Here is a 23,990-nt window from a genome sequence, read left to right on the forward strand (position 1 = left end):
GAGGTAATTGCATTTATTTTCAGTTGCCGTCAATGCCTCCATGCAACGCGTCACTACAAAGGTGGTCTGCTATTGGTTGGCATCTCTTCACGGAGATGGTGGTCTGCCTCACTCATTTCAAAATGGCGGAACGGCAAAGCTTTGTTCTATTGTGAGTGGTAACAAAACCGTATTTATAGTGCATTTTACTGCTTGATTCAAACTTGAATGGGTTAGCCATGGGTCCCAAAATTGCTAGTGATGTTAAAGAGACAAGAAGATGATTTATATGTAAATGATGTTGGAGATAATCAAGAAATACGAAGCTAACCTAGCCTAGGCTACCCTTACTAGGGAACATGGGCATAACAAGCGCCACTCAAAGGTAAATAAATCCTTTCTGTATTTTTTATTTATGATGTTTTCTGATTGTATACATGTATATTATATATACGTAGCACTTACTATACTATTTTGGTATAATTTTTAATATGTACACTTTTGATGTTTTTACCTGGGGTTCTAAACGCATTAGCTATTTAACAAAGGTTTGGATTGCTCGCCATATGGTGAATTTGCCTAACGAGCCCAACCGCGGAACGGATTAATCTTGTAACATGGGGCCCACTGTAATGGATTTCCTAGCCCCTAACCTGAACCATCAGAAATGATGTTGAAACCCTAACCCAATTCAAACTTAAGTCTAAAAGCAAGCCTTGACCCTTGAACAGAGGTCTGAACAAGTGCAGGCCTAAATAATCTCACTTGTCCAAAATGTTCTCATTACGTTGGTAGGAAGCCCAAATCGGTTCTCACAAGTATAAACGTACATGATCACAACCCCCCTCACCACAAACGTGCGTACAGATATTCGTGAGGACATCCTAGCTTAGCCTCTACCCTTAACCATCAGAAAGGATTGCCAAACCCTCACCCTAACCCAGTGCTTGTCAAATAGTGGGGCCCAAGATGATGTCAGTGGTGTGCGGATGACCCCATGGAAAAGGCTCTGTTTCTGTCATGTGAAGTGTAATTGCAGAGTTTCCTTTGTTTTTGTTTTTTTTGTTTCAGTCATTTTGATGACTTGGTTATTTTTATTTTCTATTTTAGACTAAGCTGTAACCTGTATAAACGCGGTAAAAAAATAGTTGATATATAGTTTTTTTTTCTTTTGTTAAGGTTTAAAATACAAGTTTAGGTATACTGATACAATTTTTAGAGATAATCTTATTGTCAGTGTGTCGAGTGAGGGGGTACAATTGAGAAGCACTGCCCAAACCCAAGTCAAACCTATACTCTAAAGATAAGTCTTGACCTGCAAAAAAGGTCTGCACAAGTGAGGACTGCCCTAAATGTTCTCACTTATCCAAAATGTCCTCACTATGTCGGTAGGAAACCGAAATCGCTTCTTGCAAGTACAAACAAAAAGGAACACAACTCCCATCCACCCCCACCTACGTTTGTAGGACTACACTTGTGAGAACATACATTGACATAATGCATTTCCTAGTCCTTAACCCTAACCTAATTCAAAGCTACACTATAAAAGCAAGTTTGAACAATAGCGGTCTGAACAAGAGAGGACCGGCCTAAATGTCCTCACTATATCGACAGAAAACACAAAAAGTTTCTCACAAGCACAGTATAGTCGTACAGGAAGAAACACACACACACACCTCTCTGAGCTCCTTGATCTTGGCGCCCTTCACTCCAATGATGGAGCCAGCCAGGCTCTGGTGAATCAGTAGACGCAGATCACACTCAAAATCCATGCCATTGTACTGCTGATACTGTGGAGCACATGAAATGGTAATGTACCTACTCCACTTACTTCAGTGCGAAAGGTTGCAAACATGTCTTTACCTCCTCCAATGTGGGGATGATCTTAAGCAGGATTTCACCAATGGTCTCTATGTCAGCGCAGATGCACAGGATGCTTTATGTTACACATGCCAATGATAAGGCAGTGGCAAAACAGGGTGGGGGGTGTAGGGAGCCCATGAGGCAACCCAGGAGGCGGAGGAGGGAGGGGCATATTAGATCAAAATATTTAACAGAAAAACACAATCACAGTCCATAAATTCACCATAAGAAAAATTAATCAAACGTTAGGTCCATTATTCTGACAACTTGAAATGGTATAGCAGTGATAACGCCACATTGTGGCTGTCAAAAATCTATAAATCTCTAAAAGGTGACTAAAAAGACTTTTGTTGGGTCTTTTGTCCAGATCATATAAAAAAATAAAGTAAGAAAAGACGAAAAAGGAAAACTTAAAAAAAAAAAAAAAGAAAAAAGAAAACAAATATGAGATCAATCAGTGACCACTGGAAGGCAGGAGGGGAATGTAAAATCTGTGCGCTATCTAGCTTGCGTGAAGAAAGAAAGGAAGGGAGAAAAAAAAACAGAACCAAGACAAGACCAAGACAATTCACAAAAATCTAGTATGGGCGCTCGCTCACCAGAATACGAGGTATGTTTTTGGACTACATAGATCAAACAAGCTATTAAAGACCAAGTTAACATGCGAACTCATTGTCTTGAACAGCAAGGTTGACGATTGATATCTGCACCCACTAAGCAAGGAAAAAAATAAAGACAGTAAACTGATTGGGTCGGGTACGACAGGTAAAGTTAAGATTTCCACTACTGTCGCCGGTGCCAATCTGGTGATAATGGGAAAAGCCGTAATATATAACCAAATGATGCAGATATGAGCAAGAACGGGACAGTGGCAACCTGTGCGCTCAGGACATTTCAGCAATTAATGGCTATACCGAGATGAAGCACAAGGCAGGTGAGAAAGGACACAAACACAGTACTTGTTGAATGGTACCAGGGAATGTGACTAAAGCTTGTTATATAAAATGAAACAAGAAAAAATGGGTCGGCGCAAGACACAGCTTAAGATTTATGGGACTATCACACAATTAAAGCACCCAGAGCATTCATTTTAAAGGAGGGCGGAAGTTAGAAAAAAATAATGAAAAAAAAAACAAAAAAAAAAAAAAAAAAACAAACCAAAAAAAAAAGCATTTTGGTTGGCACAACAAAAAGCAGATTGTAACAGGATTGAGGAAAAAAGACCAGTGGCAGACTGAAAAAACCTTGTAAACAAATGATGCGACTTAATTAAAAAAAAAAAAAAGAAGGCACTAACAATAAGACATTGGACATTGAGTTTTGTTTTTTTAAACTGTTGTCTAAAATACAGCAAAGACAAGTAGGTTATCAAATACAGTGAGCTGAGAAAGAGGCAGGATGACTATTACTGATCTTCTCTTGTCTGTTTGACCTGTAGTCAAGGCAGTGAGAGGGAGGAGCTTAGGGACATACCGCTCGGGCCCACTGCTGTCTGGGACTGACACACTGGCATTGTACTGGGCGTGGTGGCATGGGCAGGGGGGCCGGGGCCATTCGAGCACGGATGTCATTCGTGTAAGGCGCCCGTTTAGGGAACGGGGCGCGATTATGGGCAGGGCCAACCGGGGTGTCAGGTGGGCGCAGGAGGGGCCGTCCAGAACATGGGCAACAGAGGAGGAAGTGGGCAAAAAAGTCAACAGCAAAATAATAAACAAGGGAGAGGGGAGAGGGGAAACAGTTTTAATATACAGGCTCTACACTGATCATGTGTGTTGAAATCTGAGAGACTGGCTTGGCAAAGAGAGGAGAGAGTGTGACTGGAAAAGAGAGGTCATGGCATATTAAGAACATGAAGAGTTCAACGTTTGGGAACAGACCAGAAGACAGCGGGAGGAGGGGAAGGGTGGGGGCAAACTGGAGGCAATGACTGAATGAAATAGGAACAAGACTTGGCCAGGTTATCTGAATACCAAACTTTGCTTTTTTTGAACTTTTTAAGATTCAGAGATAGAAACACTTAACAGTACGACTGGTCTATCTTAAACAAGGTTAACATAGTCAATGTGTAAGTCAAAAGTGTTACCCAGGGACAGCGCTATCAGAGAAAAACCCTGCTGCCAATTAGAGGTTTTAGGAGGCTATGGAAAAAGGAAAGGTGGGGAGGGGCGAAGCGGACAAAAAACCTCTATGTGTACTCACGTCTGAACGCAGTGCTTTAATGTTTTTGCCACCCTTCCCGATCACAGCTCCTGCATTCTGTTAGTAAAAACAAAGTCAAGAAAAATGAAAATACAGATAGAGGAACAGAGGAAGTCAGGAGAAAAAGATCCAACAATAAGATGGTATATCAACACATATATATTGCTGAGAAAAAAAAAATAATGTCTTGTTTACTTTGCTCTGCAGGAGAATGCGAAGCTCAATCATTTCGTCTGAGCTCCTAGAACGCTTAAACGATTTCTGCTGATCTGCATCCTCTGCGGGACGCTTACCTGCAGCAAAAGAGATAAAAAGACAGCATGAAGCCAGCTACCATTCATGCCACTTAAAAGTATAAACAGTGGCACCTCAGAAATCAAACACCTTGCCAATTTTGGAGGTTGCCCAAAATAAACCTCAGATAGCAAACAAACTTTTGAGTTTGGACATTGGACTGTCCCAATGCGACACCAACAAATAAATCATGTAAATTGTCAGCGCAGCTCCTTGAAGCCATTGTCCCACTGAGCAGCAGACACTTGGCAAACGCTTGTACGTGGAGTGAATGTTTGGTTTCTTGACAGAGTTTGTACAAGGTTGCAAATATTCGCCAGACATTCGCAAAGTGTGATTTTTTTTTTTTTTTGTATTTAGCGATAGGGAAATGTGGATGTTTCTTTTTTTGCAGCATCACCCAAGAGAGATCAGGCACATTTTAAATTTATTATCACAGTGGATTCCTGGTCGACGACTCCCTGCCTTACGTTTTTTTCACCTTACACAGTGGACTGTGACGGAGGTTTTTTTTTTTTGTCTCCTCTTTACGCCATTCCTTTCGCCTTGCGACACAGCCAACATGGCAGTCAGTGTGCGTGCATGACCGGCATGTTAGATGTGTCCGTGCTCAAATATCCATACATATCACTGGTTACGTCACTACAATGCTGGTCTGCCATTGGTCGGTGTCATGGTCAAAATGGCCGCATACTAAAGACAGGATTATTGTGCGTTTTACTGCTTAATTCAAACTTGAATGGGTTAGCCTTGGGTCCCAAGATTGCTAGTAATGTTAAAAAGAGAAGTAAGAAGATGATTTATATGCAAACGAAGCTGGAAATAATCAAGAAATGCAAACAAGGCTAAACTAGCCTAGCCTAGGCAACCCACACAAAGGAATATGGCCATAAGAAGCTCGTCACGTCACTCAAAGGTAAATAAATCCTTTATCCTTTTTTTTATTTATGATGTTATTTAATTGTATACATGTATATTATATATAAGTAGCACTTACTAAACTATTTTGGTACCAATTTGTAATATGTATATGCAATTTTCATGCTTTTACACGCATTAGCCATTTAACAGGTTTGGATTGCCCGCCATATGGCGAGTTCGTGATCCCAACAACAAAAAGGACTAGTCTCGTAAAGCGGGGGCCCATGTATTATCATGATGATAATGACTGTAACTTTATCCAAACCACCTTTAATTCAGGTATATTTAAAGGTGATGTGGTAAAAGAAGTTTCAAATTATTTTTTAGTAATTTGGAATCGTATTTTGTGGTATTCATAAGATTTAAACTATTAATATAGGCAACTATGAAATGCTTTTAGGGGTGGGGCATAATTGCAGAACATTTGTTATTTCCGCCAATAATGATGAATGAGTACCGATATGAAGTATCATGTCAGACCGATATCTATCCTTTTTTCAAGGTATTGACACTTGTGATTGCAGGTGATGATACTACTACTAATCAGAAGCTCTCTTGATGCAGTATTATAATATTGAACTAAAAATAACAAAATCAGACGAACCTGCCATTAATTTGATAGATTTTCAAATGTTATTACAAATGTTGTATTAGAATAGAGGGTAACAAAGTACTTGTGGTATCAGTACTTGGTATATCAGACTAGGGGGGAAAACGGCATTGGAACATCCCAATGCGTAGGATTTGGTAACTCCCCACAAAGAGAAAGTTTTTCTGTATTATAAAAGCCCCTGAATTAAAACTACACATGCAGTTATTACCATTCGTCTCATTGCTGAACGAGGAATCGTCTTGCGTCTCGTCTTTAAGGTCCATAATCCTCTCAAAGCGTAGGAAAAAAAAGGGCGGCGGACACACAGGTCAGGACAACAGGGATGGGCAAGAAATCTGGATCCTCTTGGCTGTGACAATCTGTCAAAATAGCATGAGAGTGGTGGAGGTTGAGGTGGGGACTGCTTAACATGTTTGCTTGGAAATCCGGGTTAACGTTTAAAGAGGAACATTGCTGCATCCCATGTTAAAAAAACGAAACAAAACTTGATAGCTCAACCCAACTTACGAGAAATTGAACTTTTGATTTTGCTGAAATTTGACCAAGTTTGAGTTTAAGCGATGCTGTCACTCAAGAAAAAAAAAGAAAAAAGGAGCAATTAAAATAGAGTTAAGCCTTTTCAAATGGGTGAGGAGAGCCACAGTGGCTGATGCTTTATTAGCTGATGATAAACTAATTTATTGTAAGCTCAGATAAATGGATTGTTTTACTTATTCACTGACATTTAGACCTGAGTTAACTTCTTGATTGCAAGGCCAGTAAAAATGAATCCTTGACATCAATCGTTGTCAGCTGCAGCGAATGAGTTGAGTGAACACAGGCTACTGAATAAATAATTCAAATTAACAGCTATACCACATTTAAAATTCTGTAGAGTTGTCAGTGTGAACACTAAAAAAACTGCAAGTCAAACTGTGTAGTAAGTAAACAACCTAAACATATTTACTGTATGAGTTTTTTCTAAATAGAAAAAAAACAGAAGGAAAACCTAAAAAAAAAAAAAACCTGCAAATTCAATTGCAATCGCAATATGGAGAAGGAAAACCTAAAAAAAACCCCGCAAATTCAATTGCAATCGCAATATGGAAAGATTGATAGTATGAATATAACAAACTTTTAATTCACTGAAATATGAAAATGTCAAAACAATAAAAACTCAGATGGTGGGGCTAGAACGGATGTTGTCAAAATCATCAAATGAAAACAATCAAGTTTAATTTACGATAGGTATTTCTAAAAACGCCAATAGCCCATGTATAAATATGCAAGTGATATATAGTAATAACCAATATGATCGACGGCAGTATAAAGAACATTATATAACACAAGTAAGCAGACAATCATCAGTAACTTTTTTGTTGCATTGGGGGCCAAAAAAAAAAATCAAACGTTAAGGAAATCGCGTGGCTGACGTAGGACCAGAGATAAGCGTACGTTAGAAACGCGCTTTGTCGTCAACGCCGCTATTAGGTTACAATTAGATACCGGTCGCGCCTGTTAGATGAAACATTTTTGCCCAGAGGACGAGAAAACACAACTCTTCAACAATCCCACGGTCGTCCGCTTCGACGAATAACGTCTACCAAAAGAGACCATGTCAACGGATATCATTATAGCCTTTAGCTTCCTTAAGCTAACGTCGCCATCTTGCTATGAAATCAGTCAACAGGGGTGCCGCGAGCCACGCTAGCTAGTGTGTAAAGGACCTGACGCCAGGGGCTTCCTCTGTTCACAAAGAAGCAGTGTCAAACGACTTATAAACATTTTTTTTGCTATTTTGAGCTGGAGACGTGTCGCAAAAACGAAAAATGTAAGACGCATACGAACCCAACTATGCGGTGTAACGCCTCGATGCCGCTTCTCTGCGGAAAAGATAGAACGCAAGTAAACGCGCGAGTGGATTGGCAGAACGTCAGACAAAAAGCGCCTTCATGGAAGACTGTGATTGGCTCTTACTGCGATCAATCAAGATTACGGGCTTTCCAATTCACTCACGTCTCACTGAAGTCACGTGATTTGCACAATTACTGGCGCGTTTACGTCACCTTTGTACTCTTATGGTATGTATGTTTCCATTTGTCGACCCGCGTATTAAAACGTATGCTACATCTCTGTTTTTTTCTTTGTTCGTTGTCAACATGGCGTTAATCATACCACAGTGTTTACGCGCGCAGAGTCTTTGAGGCAGCAACGCACTTTATTTATGTTTCAATGTTTGACTAGCTAGTCCCTCAGTCCATTTTCTATGCTTAGTTGTCGTCATTTGGTCGAGAATGAGCTGAGGTTATTCAGAATATATGCGTCCATGTCACTTTGTTTCAACGTTTGACTAGCTAGTTCCTTAGTCCATTTTCTATGCTTAGTTGTCGTCATTTGGTCGAGAATGAGCTGAAGTTATTCAGAATATATGCGTCCATACCAATTGACAAATTTGTGTCTAGTTAGTCCAGCTCAAGCATGCATGTTTTGGGAATGTGGAGTAAAGTCGCAGAAAGTCTGCAATCCCATATGAGAACATCAAACTTGAGTTAGTAGAACTCCGAACTTTCGAACTGTGAGGCATATAAATTAACCACAAGTTCACGTTGCCGCCTTGTTTATATATTTAACGTAAACGTTAATTGCGCCCTGTCGCCGAAATGTTAGGAAAGTTGCAAGGCAATCGAAATAACAATAATCATTATCATCATCTTTTCTTCAACAGTGTGGCATTGGCTGATCTGTGAAGATAAGAGTATGGTCCCTCAGGCTGTGGTCCAGGTGACTCAAGCCTGGCTTCAGTCTTCCTGGCATGTCCGGGTGCCTTTTGCCTGGCTGGAGGCTTGTGTGCAATGGCTACAGGAAGAGGCAGGTGGTGTGGGCAGGCTGTCGCAGCAGCAAATTAACCAACAAGTAGGTGTTGTACAGGGTATTATAAAGCTGTACTGCAGACATACAGTATCTGTGTGTGTTTCCTTTCAACTTTACTTCAGCACCTCAACAAACAAATACAGCTAGTGTTAATAAGGACAACAGGAGGAAAGAATATCCTAGCTCGTAAAATAGAATAGTAGGACTGCAAGTAACAATTGTTATAATAAACTTATGTGTTGATGGATTTGTTGATAAATGATGATGAATAACGATTAATTGGATAAATCCATCTGGAGTTTACATGTTGTGCACAAGCCCAAGTAGGTTCTCTCCAGGGACTCCGGCTTCCTTCCACACCACAAAAACTTACAGTACATGGCAGGTATGTTAGACATACTAAATAGTGATTGAGTAAGATGTGATTGGGTGCGTGAATGGTTGTTCGTCTCTTTGTGCCCTGAAATTGGCTGGCAACTAGTTCAGAGTGTCCCCGGGCTACTGCACAAAGTCAACTGGGATAGGCACTAGCAATTATTCGACCCTTGTGAGAATTAGCGGCTCTAGAAAATGGATGGATGGATAGAGTTAAGGCCATGGAAGTGTTATACCTTGCCTCTCTCAGTCTGTTGCATTATCGTTGTTAATGGTCCCTGGTTCTTGTGTTTCCATGATGGTTCTCTTGCTGTGTTTTGTTTTTATTTTTTTTTTAAGTCCTCGACATCCTAAAGAACCTAGATCATGATATTTTTACACTTTCCACAGTCAAATATTTACATATGAATTACATTTGGCACATTGATGATTTAATTTCTTATTAAATATGAGTTTATGGTTCTGACATTTCTAACCAAGAAAATTGTTTTGTTGGGGGGGCCGTGCTTTTCACTGTGTGACTGCCACTCCCCCTTTGTAATGTCCTTCAATATCGCCGGCCGCAAAATATCCATCCAGCTATCATCGTGACCGCTTATCCTCTCATGAGGGTTGCGGCGTGAATGAATTAGCCAAAAACAGTAAAACAGTTTTTTCTGACATTAAAATGTAAAACAGTGTCTATAGATCACACACGTTCCTCCTATTGAATCGGTCCCCGTGGGAACCTGGTATTCATATCACTACGGGTCCACCCGCAGGCGATTGGCATTAAATGTCTGGCTGTGTGCTCCCAAACACACATATTTGCCACTTCGGCATTTTCTACAATAAACCGTTGTAACTAAAAAATGAAATGTTGCTATTTATTTGGACAACTTTGGACAATTCTCTTCTCCTCGACTAATGAAAACTAACAGACGTGGATATGGTCTGTGTATTTACTTGCACGGGTGTTATTGAGGCGGTGTAGAAAAGGTAAGAATTTCTTCTGTTGTCATATGTTTTGCTCAAGTCATATTTATCTGGCTGCTTTCTATTTGCATCTTGGTTTACAATAGACGTTTTTTCTGGGGGAGGGTGAGATGTAGGAGATGCAGATGACTGGTTCAAATTAACAAAACATTTCAATAAATTTGCATCCGTCCATCCATTTTCTTTAGCTCCTTATCGGCACTAGGGTTGCAGGCTTGCTGGTGCCAATCCCAGCTGTCAATGTGCAGTAGGCGGGGGACACCCTGGACTGGTTGCCAACCAATCGCAGGGCACAGAGGGATGTACAACCATTCACACACTCAAATCACACCTAAGGACAATTTAGAACGTCCAACATACCAGCTATGCATGTTTTTGCCCACGTGGGCTCAGGGAGAACATGCAAACTCAACACAGGAATGCCGGAGCTTCCACTGCGCGGCTTCAGTGAACATATGTAATACATATAATCGCTTCATAAGCTGATTCAATGCTTTCTCAGTTCATTTGAACTCATCGCGTGTGTGCTGCAAACAATGGTGTTGATTTGGTCGAGTGTGGAGGGTCCGCCAATGAGACTGTGAGCTTTGTGGGCGCCTCGATCCGGCTGCACAGCAGCTACAAATAGTCCGCCAAAATAGGCATATTCACGGGAAACTGATCTGTGGTGCAAAAAAGATTGGGCGCCACTGCCGTAGAGAACTGTGCTAAATCAACTAACCGAGCAGTGCCATACCGTTAAGTTAAGGTTGGGCAATTATTTTTTTTCATAGGAGATGAGAAAAACCGATGTGGTTGCCGGGGGCAACACCAACATGCTTACCTCAACTGTGATGAATTTGAATTTGCCTTTTTACAAAGCAGTCAATTGTATCATTTTACTATGGCAATATGTTTTTATAAATTGGAAATACAAATTAAAATTGTAACTTTAAAAAAAAAAAACATTATGTATTACATTAAATGACAGGTTTACCCATTTTCACACCATAATTAATCAGCATTCACAAAAACATGTTTACACTGCCACGTTGTTTGTATTTTTAAGGTGTGCCGAAATTATGTGCGCAACTAACTCATATTAGCCGTTCTTTGTTGTTGAGAGCAAAATCCCCTCTTTCCTCCTCTCTGCATTAATAAAAATGTTGCTTCCATTGGTTCTTTTTTTTTCAACAGCAAAAATGAATACAACATCAATAACCCATTAAAAAAAATTAGCACCAAACAACAACCGCTGATGCTCTTTTGACAGCCAGACTAGAATTACCGTATGTGCACAATTGCTCATACACAAATTAAAATTAAGCTTGGAACGTAGCAATCATATAGCTGTTCTTGGAATACTGTATCCGTAAACTGTCTGCAACTACAATAAAAGCTGCCGCTCGTTATTACAATAGGTGTTTGACCAGTGGCTCTTGACTGACCTGAAGGACTTGGACTACCCGATTCTACCAGAAGGACTTGCTCAAGCCCACAAGACTCAGCTCAGTGGTACCTTCTGTGTTCAGGTATTAATTATCCTGGTCACGTATTTATGAAAGTACTGTACACATAACTTCGCCAGAGGACATTTGTTAACATGAGGCGTACGGGAATTATTGCAAATGTACCAGAAACATCACATAGAAAAACTTTTTATTTTTAATTGTTTGCAGTTTCTGTTTTGATTTACGTACAACAGAGTGGAACAAGCCATTTCTCTTTGTAATTTTGAAAATACAAGGCTTATTTATTTATTGAGCTTGGATTAAATATTTTCTGTGCAGTTAACTACCAGTAATTGATACCAGCCCAGTTAAATTTAATTTTTGACTTGGAATAGTTGTCAATGCAATCGGGTGAGTTAACCTTTTCATTGCCAGCCCAGTTTAAACAAATGTTTGACGTCTCTAGTAGTTAATGGCAGTTGTTGAGTTGATAAAGGGTCATTTTTATTTGTATTATTTCCGGAAATATCGGAAATAAAGGTTTCTAATTGCAGACAAATGAACGGGCTATGTGTTGCCAAGAGAGGACCCACTATATTACATTGTGATTTTGCGAGTAGCATCTGTTTGGTCATGGTTGGCTTTCACAATTTTTGAGGGCAATATTGTATTTCCCAGCAGGCAAAAATAAAAGCAACATGGAAAACACAGTGTGCCGTGCTGGAACCTCCCTTCTCTGTTGTAGGTTGACTCATTACTGGACATCAGTCAGCCCGCGTATGGTCAGCTGCAGCAATGGAGGGGCACGGACTGCACCAATGACAACGTTTCAGCTGTCACACAGAATACTCAGAGGCCATGGGAGGCCAGACCCACACGCATGCTGCTGCTGCAGGTTGGTTGGCCCTGTATAATCTGGATAGCCTTTTAAATTGAATGATCCTGATGATCGTAAGCTCTGCCGCAGGTGACGGATGGCGTCCAGAGCCTGGAGGCCATGGAGTATCAGCCAATACCCATGCTGAGTACTGCTCTTAGGTGAAGGATCGCACCAATTTGCATGTTAACTGTCACGTAAGCCAAAAAAAACAAAAACAAATGATGGTTAGGGTTTTCAATCTTCAGGCCTGGTGTGAAGCTGCAACTGCAAGGGCAGATGATCTGCAGACTCGGGATGCTTTTACTGGGACCCGAAAATGTAAAGGTCCTGGGTGGGGAAGTTGAAGACTTGGCAGAAAACAATAACCAGGTTGTTTTTTTTTTTTAAGTTTTGAAACTTTTTTTTTTTTAACAAGTCATCGGATGAAACTGCGGGATTTAGACCATCAGATGGTTGTTGGTTGTCTATGCGTATTCGGGCCAAGTTGGTGGTTGACTCACCAAATAAAGCAGATAGAGCTATGGTATTTTTTATTTTTTATTTTGCCCCACTTCAAACAATAGATGCAAGTGTTCCATTTTAAACTTTTCCTGTTATCATCTGCCTGTGTTGGGTTCATGGTGGGCATTGGTTACCCAGTAGTTAACTCTTACTTTGTAATGCAATCTCACAGTGCTGAAAGGGAACAAGATTTCCCAGCACATCGTGACTTTTCCAATCAAACAAATCACTGTATACAGCCATTAGGTACACTTAGAACAGAAAAAAATGATTCATGGACCGTTCTTACAGGGAAAGGTTCTCTGTCGTGTGCTGGGACTACCTGAAGAGCAGCAGCAGGAAATGGACGTCAGGGGAGAAGCTGTACCATCACACCAAGGTTGAATATTCATGCCAACCTGTTTCAACTTTGGTTATGTGCTACCAAAGTCACTCACATTAGCAAAATTGTGCAAGATGACGCCACAAACCAGGGACTACAGGACCTAGAGCTCGATGACCTCGAGCTGCTGGCAGGCCTGGAGGCACAGGAGGAGTTGATGGAAAGGCTTCCGGTGAATTCCATTCAAGACTGTGGCGACAGGACCCGAAGCCAGATATCCACTCTGTACTCTCGAAGCTCGACCGCCACGAGCCTGAGTGCTTCATCCGACAGGTGGGTGTTTTGTCAGTGTGATGTCTTGACATTTTGTGACAAAAACTCCTCAGCTCAATCGTAATCACCATGACATATTACATGTGAAGATTGATTGTCACCATTTATTCTTCTGGTTTTTGGAAAAAAGTATTCAGCCACCAGGCAAGAAATGTGCTAGTACTAGAATTAGAAAATGTGTTTTGTTTTATTTTTAGTCATAAATTTCTGGGAAATTGGAGGTATCGTACTTGGAAGAATATGTCATGGGAAGAATATGTCATAGGAACATGTTAATTTTTTAAATTAAGAAATATGGTTTTGTTTTATTTGTAGTTGTAGATTGCCAGTAAGTTTGAACTATGCTATTTGCAATAATATGCCAACTGAATACTTTAATTGCATCGTTTGTCTGCCTTGCTAGTTTTTTTCTGCAGGTCCCATTTATTTATTTTTGGCCATTTAGACCCCCAAAGCTAGTTTCCCCTGGCAATATTAAGTGTGTTTTCCATGTCTGTCATGGGTAGACCCATAACAAATAACTCAAAAACCCATACCTGCAATGGCACAAGACAACAGCCATTGTCAGGCCCGCTAGGCTTTCGCGGGTATTTTTATGATTGTTACGGACTAAAACCTCTGATTTTATTGGCAATATTGCCCAACATTGCAATAAGAGAAGTGATTTTTATTTATTTATTTTTTTTGTTCACAACCTCATTTGTTTACAAAAAGAATAATTTTCTGCATTTTTTTTGGTATTTTTACAAGCGGTATTAGGAAATTCAACAGATACTTTTACATGGTATTTCTTTATTGGAAAACAGGAAACAGCCAACAAGGCATAACACATTTTAGCCCGCAAGTGTAACCAATTATTATTAGGTTTTTTTTTTTTTCCTTCACTGTTACAAGCTCCATGCATTAGGAAAAAAGTGAGGCATTGACCCACCAAATGGAGCTTTGGTATTTCGACACGTAATGCAAATAACTTGTCAGTAATGGGCTTTGCCACGACTTCAAACAATACAAAAATATACGATCATCCTTGAACAACACAAGTTCACATAATTTGAAAAATTGCAAATACTTTCTACTTAAAATCAAATTTGGAACTATTTACATTGGTGCGAATGGTATGCACATCATAATCAAAATCCCTAGAGTGTCACTATGACATATACACTGCTATCATAGTCCAAGTAAAAACATCAACAAAGAGCGAATGAAGCCGAAATCACAAAACAAGTGAAGCAGAAATAACAATTAACAATTGCCCTAACTACCGTATCTTCCACACCATATTATTAGGCACAGTCTTGATGATTATTTCTTTGCTTGATCCATACGTAGGGTGTACCATATGAAAAGATGCATGCTTAAACATATGGTCGGGAAGAAAGGGGGTGGGGGGGCGTGCGTAATGTTATCGTAATGGTTTCGCACCGAGCATACCTATTGCACATATTACGTAATGTTCTCCAATTGGTATATCGCTGCCAGCGAATGTACTGTTCGTATTCCGTCCCTGTGTCAGAGACATATGGTCCGAAAGTCAGTCAAGTGGAGTGCTTACCTAAACATTTTTACAGATTCTTGGATTTAGTGTACACAAGGCACACCAGATTGTAGGGCGCACCGTCAATTTTTGAGAAAATCAAAGGCTTTTATTTCCACCTTATTCTATGGAAAATACAGCACTTCTCCATTTCCTCCTCAAAGTGATCAGCTTCGACCAGATCTTTTTGAACACATCGTAGCTCTTACTTGAACATTTGTCGTGGAGCTTCTTGTGCTAGTTAAAACAAGTTGATTGATGACATTGCATTTGGAGCCAAATAGTTTACCCCCGCTTTTGTGCAGAAATTGTAAGAATCGGTTTGTGCTTCTTTGTCTTTTCCTGTTACTTTAGTTGGTAAATGTTGTGCGGTTTCTCTGCTCCTCAAGTTTTGTGTAGTCAACATTCACTAATGTCTGGAACACGATGTGATGTGCGGCCTATCGTCTTTGTGAGTTCAACTACTGTTATTTCCAGTTAAGCTATTTCAGGCAAAATCATTCAAACTGATGTAAAAGTAGATTTTAAAAATGTTGTTGCGTAAAAATTTGCGGTGTTAGGATACATTTTTTGTGTTCTTGATTTTTGTGTTAATAGTTGCGATCGCAACTTTGCAGATATATAGCAAAGCTTTGTACAGTATCTATACCTAATAAGGCATATCGTCATAAGATAATTTCAAAGATTTGGTTTGGAAAATTATGTGCCAGGGGCAGTTCATTGCTGCTGGCAGCTTTAATTATTGTTTACGTTCATTATGTGGCTGCATGCCCAACGTTGACACTTGTGGTTTGTGTTAAATGTGAACGGAGTGATATCATCACTTGAAGATTTATTAGGATGAAATAAATTGTAATTGGGTACTTACTCATGCAATGTAAATCCTGTTGATTAGTCAATTTATGACCTTGTCTTCTAGAAGTGAAGTCTCTATGCACTCAAACGTGAGCAACGTCAATTCATTCCCAAGCAGTCGCCGTGGTAACGAGCAAGTGGAATCTGACCTCATTGAGCCCTTGCGTTGCCAGCAAGGCCCGGCAGAGCACAATGTCAATGACGACTTTCCTGACAAGGATTTTGTGGACCTCACGCTGGGTGATTTAGACGCCGCGACCTTTCAGGGAGGCACAGCTCCTCTGCGTGAACCTTCCATGGAGCGGGATGGGGATGACCTCATGGAGCAGATGGACTATTTACCTGCAGTCATAGGATCCTATGGAGAGATAGCACAACCTGCAGTGTCCAGCAAGTTATCAGGGAATGAAATAATAAAGAAAGAGAGTGTGCTTCATGGTGAGACTCACACCTCAGGCACTACGGGGTCAAAAACGAACCCACCGGGAGACATCACCCTGACCTCGCCCCCATTTACTTACCTGTATCTGCTCGACAAAATCTCCGCCCCCACCTGCTTGAAAATCAAAGCCTTCATCGTCACTCTCCTGGGCAAACTGAGCGCCAGTGACGGCCTGTGGCGAATCCACGCTACACTGTCCGATGGGAGCGCCTACCTGGACGCTGAGCTGTCCGACCGGGTTCTGACGGGCCTGCTGGGCTTCACGGTGGCCGAGAAAGCGCTGATGAGGCGCGATCTGGCCCGAAGGTCCCAGCTTGATTCCGGCATGAAGCGTTGTCAGGAGGAGCTGGTGGACATGTGCTGCCTCATGACCGTGGAGGTGAGCGGCGGGGGCGGGGGAGCGGTGGTGACCCAAGCTGAGCCTGTCACCGAGGAGATTTGCCGTGAGCTGGAGCGGAGGGTGCGAGACAGGAAATGAGAATGGGAGCAGGGCGGTAATGAGAACATGGACATTTAACATGAGCAGGTCTTTTAATGAGACTTAGGTGGGGTTTTTTTTCCTTGTTTGGGAAATGACTGCAATCTAGTCACCCTCTGCTTCCGATCTGGAGGAGACAGTGTGTGAATTCATGTCGCAATGTATCCCATCTGCTGCATGCAAATATAACATGCCATCATTAGAGAGGGATTTCATTCATTTATTCTCAGAACTATTTCCCCCATGCAAAGTCCTTCATTATTCCATGTGCATTAAAACATAAAATTTCTACTAAAAGCTGAATTGTAACGCATATTTTTTAACTGTAATGAGAAGAGTGCGGCAGACGATCCGAGTTTATATTCAAATTGCTGTAATGAATTGCTGGCTTTGCATTCATTCATTACATCCATTATGTCTCGCTGGCGAAATAATTGAATATCAAGGGGCACTGCAGGTCTTCAATAAAGTCGCCCCAGGGGAGCAAATATGAGGAAAGGAAAATGGGGAAAAGGTCATATTTTCTTATTACTTTTTTGTCATTACTGTTTTTCTATCCTAATGAATTTATATCCGCGACACAGAACAGTTGAATTTTTTTCACTTGAATCTTAACTGTATTGAATTGTTTGAAAGTTGGTTGGTGTTTTGTAAATGAGTAATTGTATTTTTTTTTAATCTAATAAACGTCCAATAAGCCCTCAACATGAGACAAACATTTAAAGTTTGATTAAAAGTTGCCTCTTGTAGCACAGGAAGCAAAAAGCTAAAAATAAAAGAAGGCAGAAATATTAATAGGCATCACACAGGAGTGTGTTTTCCAACAAACTAAAGTGATCTTGCCTAAGACATAACGAGTTCAAATTGAGCATTGGTACGTGGCAATGATACTCTCAAGTTTTTATGGGATTCGTATGGTGGATGAAATATATTTGATAGAATGATAACCTTTGTGCATTTTTGGGTAATTTTCTCCAACACCATCCTTACAGTGTTTTAGCCAGGGGATGGTAGTGTGATAACTAAGTGGTAATGCCATGTTGAATTTGACATGTTGTCACCATCTGGGTGTAATTTTAGCTTCCTAGTGTCTTCTTTCAATGCTTTCCCTTTGATGTGAAATGTCTTTGATGTAAAGATCAAAGGTTTGGACAAAATACCACACAAGGGTTAAACATGTGTTGAAGGTACAGTAGACTCATTTGATGTGCACGTGCAGTCCAGTTAGCCACCAAATGCACAAAATGTGATCAAATTTCTTGGAGCTATAATTTATGAACGTAACACTTTATTAAAATTGTGTTTGTAGAATATGAATTATGCAGCAAAATCTTCCTATTTGTATCCATCTCAATGAGTAGCAATTTTGCCACTGTCAACAGGAAATTACATCACAGGTGCTGGCAATGCCAAGGACCAATCAGGGCTCATATGTCACATGACCTTACTTGAAAATCGGGTGAACCGTGATTGTTACTTGAGCAATTGTCCGTCATTTTGCCCCTTGATGTCAACACAAACATCACAATTCTGCGCTCAAAAAGGCGGAAGTATTTTGGGATAACTCCTCCTTTCCGCCTGAAATATAACAGATGAAAATATTGTGACTTGGATACGACAGCCATTCAGCCATCCGTTGTGGTACTTCCGTAAACATTACATTAATAGGGTTAGAGGTTGCGACTTTTATGTGATGCATTCAAAAAATCGGATTCCCCCAAAGTTCAGAATTGAGCATTAGGCCCGTAAGTGTGAACCCAGCCTTAGCTCATAGTATAGAAGATTGATCATTCATGATTTTGTTGGCTCAAAAGGTGATGAAAGGTGACTGTCAATTGGTTAAAACGCTCATTCTCATTGTCACGTGCTCACATGGGCAACAAGGGGCCTGAAGTATGGGTCCGAAACAGTCATACAGTAGCCAAGGCCAGAGTGGCAAAATTTAGTGTGGATTGAGGACCATAACTTAAAAAATTATTTGAACTAGGAGAGTCAAACTTCGTATTATTTCTTTTCACATCATATATCATAAATTTAATAATGATGACATGTAAAAATATTGCATGAAATAATAGAAATTGTGAGACAAAATTAAAAGGCAAAATGATAGAAATGCTGCAATTTGAAACACTATACAATGCAGGATATAAAGAATATGTTTCTATTTTTTTTCATTATAATGGAATAAAGTCAAATATTTGAGGGAAAAATAGTCATATTGAAAACATGTTGAAGTCAAATATGAGGAGAAAAAAGTTTAATGAAAGAAAACTATGTACACAATAACATGCTTTTACAAGAATTCATAGAAGAGCTTTACGAGACAATGAGTGACTCTATCGCTATCTGTGGAGTTTTCCTTTATTGTAATGGAGTGATAAAGTGCAATTTTTGTGCGTAATGAAATGTGGGAGTCTAAATCGTACAAGAAAAGATTCACATTTTACATTATTTCAGTTCATACAGGTGTGAATTGATTTGATATGATTATTACTGTATTGTTTGGTTTGAGTGCTGTTACCAATATTTTTGCCTCTTTTTTTCCCTCTAGCAACGCACATGAACAACATCTTGAATCTGATTTAGCTTCTGCGTGTATGCTTAATGAAGTGTGTATTGAACGTATGTACTGTACGTAGAATGCACTGAGCTATAGTGCTGTGTGCACTTCCATGCATGTTGCTATTCTTCCTTCATTAAGGGCTAATCAGGTTGAGCATCTAAATACAGAGCCGACCATGCATGTTGATAGCCTGTTTAGTACTAATGAGTCTGAAGAGGATAGAGAGTCGGGGACCGAGGGTGGACACAGGCAGCACATAAGGAGGCATTGTATCGGTTTGCTAATGAAATGAGGGGTTGGGAAGGGAGACTTGTTTATGATATGTATGTTTGAGTGTGTCTTAGTCCTGACAGTGCCAAGCAATATGGCTTAAAAGACAACAGAAATAATAATCACATGAACAGAGGAAGATTTTAAGATGCCGGTCCAAACGAACCGACAAGGTTGCAACCTAGCGCCATCATAGGTTTATGAGTACAGCTTTTGCCATATCTAATAATACAAAACGGTCTCACTCAGATTAATGATGCAAAAGTCATGTGTGTACTGTTAAGCAACAGCAAGCACACTTTTGACTCCCCTGAAGGCTTCTATGATTACAATTTTTTTCTACACCTACAAAACTGTGGTTTTCCACTCAAGTCGAAGTTATTTTTGCTCCAACTACAAAGTTTTTCTCTGCAACCAAGTTATTTTTCCTGCAACTATGAAATCAGATTTAATAAGTAATCATTTTTACAGGTTCAAATTGATCATTTTTCCATTTAGATCAAAAGAATTGGAAAGGAAATTGAACATATACGCACATGTTTTCCGCACCTACTGGTCACTTTTACAACTACGAATAGAGTAAACGCTATGCTAGAAATTGTTTTTGCACCAAATTTACATCAGCAAAATTCAGGTAGCTATGGTAATTGATTCAATCAATATGAAATGCTTAAAGAAACTCTCTTATGATTTAGGAACTTACTTGCCTGTGTATTCACCAAACCTTTAAAGCCATAACGTCTCCGTTAACAGAAAATTATTACAAATGTATTATATGTGTGTATTATCATAGTTCCAAATTTATGAGAATAAAGTCTGAATATCACAAAGGTTAAAAAAAATACTTGTGTATGTTGAAAAAATGTGCTATTCTATGAAAACAGTCACAGTTTTGCTCAGATTTGCTGACAAGATTTTATAAGATTAAAGTAACGTCCAGGGTAAATTTGTGATTCTATGCATACAAAAACAAATTAAAACATTAAAATTGTGACACAATAGGAGCAATGGATTGAAATACTTGAGCTTAAAAGAAAAAGAATAGAGTAGTTGAAATTGAAAGAATGATTAAATGGAGCTAGCCTTTAACCCCTTAAGCACTAAAGTAGCAACATTGCACCAAACAAAATTTACACAGTATGCCTCAAGCTACAACATTTTCAAATAGTGACATAAAATGTGTTGAAAAAAGCTGGCGCTTAAAGGTGTTTAACATTGAGAATTCAATGTTAGAAAATAATTGCTGGAAACATATGCAAAGACAGAACTAACACTCACTTTAGTCAAGCCTCACACACTACCTGTACAGTGCATTAAGAACTTGAGCACTCTCATTTAAATCAGTGATTATCCAATATGATCATGACTTGCTATCTAGCAAGCTAAGCCTCTAAACAAAATAATGAAATGAAATAAAAGCCGCCTGATAGCCTGTGAGTAAACCGACGCTTGGGGCCGTGAGTGTGTGCATCTCATGGAGAGTTGAGTTGAGTAAACGGCAGGGACGGAGCAACATGGTGCCCATGGCTGGCCATAGCCACACTTTGTCACTTCCTGGCCACCTTGTCTCTTCGGCAACCCCCACACCACTTCTTCTTCTTAGTGCTCAGGCGAGGGTCAGGGCATCACAGCAACTCTGTTCTACTCATTGGGGAAATTTTTGATTTCTGATCATCTATACGTGCATGCTGCATTCTTATGTCCTTTGACAACTGCCAGTTATTGATGTTGACTACATATTTACATTTTAAATTATATAATGAATGTCAACTATTTTATTTTCTGAAACCCTTACTGAGAGTGCTACCCTTGGCCACCCCTAACTGAGGTGTGTGTGTGTGCGTGCATGCATGCATGCATTTGTGTGCGTAGGGCGGTCACTGAGAGATTAGTTTGACATTTTCATGATTTTTCCCTCTTATTTTAGATGCTAGGTGATTTTTTTTTCCCATTCAGATTTTGCAGCATGCTATCACGCTTCTCTGTGCTGTGTTAAATTTATAATCAATGATTTTTCCCCTTTACAGGCTTTTTTATATTGTCTGTATACAGTATTCAATACAGGTTTGCCCTTGAGCAAGTACAGTTAATGTACACCTTTTTGCATGGTGTCTGCATGTGCAATGTGTTTATCATCTTTATAATCCTTTATATTTGTTGCCAATTCCTTTAAACATTTCTAGTTTATACATTGTATGTTTTAGTACACACTTTAGCAAGTGTCATACCTGAATGCTATAAAATGTCCGGTCGTTATTGAACAATGTAACTAACGGTCAGTTTCCTTCAAAACGTACACCGCATGCGCCACATGTTTCAAGAGAGGCATCGACGGAAGCGCTCGTCCATCCCTAATAGCTTTCCATTTGTGATATTATTTACGTGATTACGTCGGCTGCCCACTCATGCGTCGGGCCGGAGATAAAATACACCCTCGTTCCCCTTTTTAGTTCGAATGAATCTTTCCCAATTACAAATAGCATAGAGCAGAGATGCTTAAGGGGGTAGGGGAGGGGATGGAACACATATGGGAAGAGAGTACTGCGCTAATTTCTCCTAATGGCCCCAATGCAGCTGCACTGTACTGCTTCCATCATCAAGGTAAAAAGCACAGGAACAATCCTGGGGAAAAGAAAAAAAAAAAAACTCTACGCTCGAGCAGCTGTAATTTTCTTTGCCCTATTACATTTAGTAATGAAAAATCCTTTCTGATGGCTCAAGCTCTCTTTTAGGGGCCCGCATCTAAATGTGGCAGAGGCTTGAGGACGTGAGTCATTAAAAGCAAGAGGGAAAAATATGAGGAAATTGAACTTAAACTATATGAAAGTTTGCCTTTCTGTTTGTCTCCTCTGGATGGAGGAGATTATTTTTTTGTATGTGCTTTGAAAAAGGAATGAACTAAGAGCTCTTTTTGGCTATTAATGGAGTTTGCTTTTAAGTTTCCACTACGAACAATATTACTGTCTTACAGTCCATTTAAAAAATAAAGTAACCGTAGTCGTCTTATATATTGATTGGGACACAGAATGAGCAGAAAAGTAGAAGACAAAATTACCGCAGTTATTAAACTTCTTTCTTTGACTATGAAATGATAACACAATACAGCAAATAACATTAAAAGCCATCTGAAATTGTACAAGATTTAAGTAATTTCTTCAAGATTGTCAAAATAAAGATGTATTTGTCCACGACCATGTGCCATCTTTCTTGAAAAGAAAAAGCCATGGGTTTACTTGAAAAATTCTAAATTTTCAGAAAAATATTTCGTTTTACAAAAAAGGGATATTAATAAAATGTTTGATTCAAATAAAATATACTGTATTTTAAAAAACATAGTTGTAATATTCTGAGAAAACAATGATATTTATATTTAATTGAGAACTTATTTGTATCAGAAAAAAACGCATATTGATGGAGGACTATGTAGTGAACTAGTTATGGGCCGGCGAGTGACTAAGGTGATGCATAGAAATTGAAATCAAACGTGTATCTATTTTTGCCTTGACTGCTGCTGAGATGGATCACCGTTTTTCATCTCTGAACAGCTAAGTTCAGGCCTGTAATTCAGGATCTGACAATTTACTAAGTGAGGATGACCTCAGAGGTTTGGCATACAGTATCATTACAATATTGATCTAAAAGCTGAAGAGGTGTTAGTGGCCAAAAACTATCTAGAAAGCAGGAGAGTCTTCCCATCACAAACATTTTCATCTTGCTGGATTAAGTCCAGATCCCAACCTTGACACAGGTCATCCAGATCTCTCTGACCGTCCCAGTCTCCAGCTGCACTTGTGAACGGACGTTCAGTGTGCTGAGACGGCTCCAAACTTGGCTGAGAAGCAAAATGGGGCAGGATTGGCTTCACCGTCCTCATCTTTTAATCATGTAAGTTAAGAGTGAGGCATTTTCCAAGTTAAGGCACAGCCAAGTTATTGATCACTTTGCAAAAATGAAAACAAAACGTTACAGTTTACTTTCCAAAAAGTGATCCCCTGAAGAGACACAACAGTTGCATTTTTTTTTCGACTATGGAAAATAATCCAGGGATGTAGGGGTATTTTATTGTTTTACTTTACTGTAAATGTTGAATTTTCAAATGCTTACATACATATTTCAAAAGGATTAATTGCTCTTCCTTTTTGCTTTTGGCAATAATGTTTTAGAAGTCTAACGTGCACATGAAGGCCATATGCATTGCCACAGTACAGTACACGTCAAATGGTTAATAAAAAATCTAGACAGCAACATGGTTTAATATAATTGAGGAGTTAAAGAACTATTTGTTTTTTTATGATAAATAAGTTCTGAAT

General features: G+C 39.6%; 2 protein-coding genes across 4 annotated transcripts in view; one reads left to right on the plus strand and one right to left on the minus strand.

The window, feature by feature from the left end:
• Positions 1-7,781, minus strand: part of hnrnpk (heterogeneous nuclear ribonucleoprotein K) — a 20,275-nt gene extending 12,494 nt beyond the window's left edge. For all 3 annotated transcript variants that reach the window (XM_088430523.1, XM_088430441.1, XM_088430362.1), the window contains exons 1-7: positions 7,697-7,781; positions 6,078-6,228; positions 4,237-4,334; positions 4,042-4,098; positions 3,316-3,359; positions 1,843-1,915; positions 1,656-1,769 (exon numbers count right to left, since the gene is read on the minus strand). In XM_088430523.1, coding sequence (XP_088286649.1) covers positions 1,656-1,769; positions 1,843-1,915; positions 3,316-3,359; positions 4,042-4,098; positions 4,237-4,334; positions 6,078-6,132 — 441 coding nt within the window. In that variant the 5' untranslated portion in view covers positions 6,133-6,228; positions 7,697-7,781. The remainder of the gene's footprint in view (positions 1-1,655; positions 1,770-1,842; positions 1,916-3,315; positions 3,360-4,041; positions 4,099-4,236; positions 4,335-6,077; positions 6,229-7,696) is intronic.
• Positions 7,782-7,975: 194 nt separating this feature from the next.
• rmi1 (RMI1, RecQ mediated genome instability 1, homolog (S. cerevisiae)) lies at positions 7,976-22,823 on the plus strand. Its single transcript, XM_088430236.1, has 9 exons — positions 7,976-8,396; positions 8,574-8,761; positions 11,470-11,580; positions 12,245-12,394; positions 12,467-12,537; positions 12,625-12,748; positions 13,172-13,259; positions 13,337-13,535; positions 15,992-22,823. The coding sequence occupies exons 1-9, from the start codon at positions 8,327-8,329 to the stop codon at positions 16,845-16,847; spliced, it is 1,857 nt and encodes a 618-aa protein (XP_088286362.1). The 5' UTR covers positions 7,976-8,326; the 3' UTR covers positions 16,848-22,823.
• Positions 22,824-23,990: the final 1,167 nt, after the last annotated feature.

This window comes from Hippichthys cyanospilos, chromosome 1 (genome assembly GCF_059441005.1).
Source record: "Hippichthys cyanospilos isolate Australia breed blue-spotted pipefish chromosome 1, RoL_Hcya_1.0, whole genome shotgun sequence".
Lineage (NCBI taxonomy): Eukaryota > Metazoa > Chordata > Actinopteri > Syngnathiformes > Syngnathidae > Hippichthys > Hippichthys cyanospilos.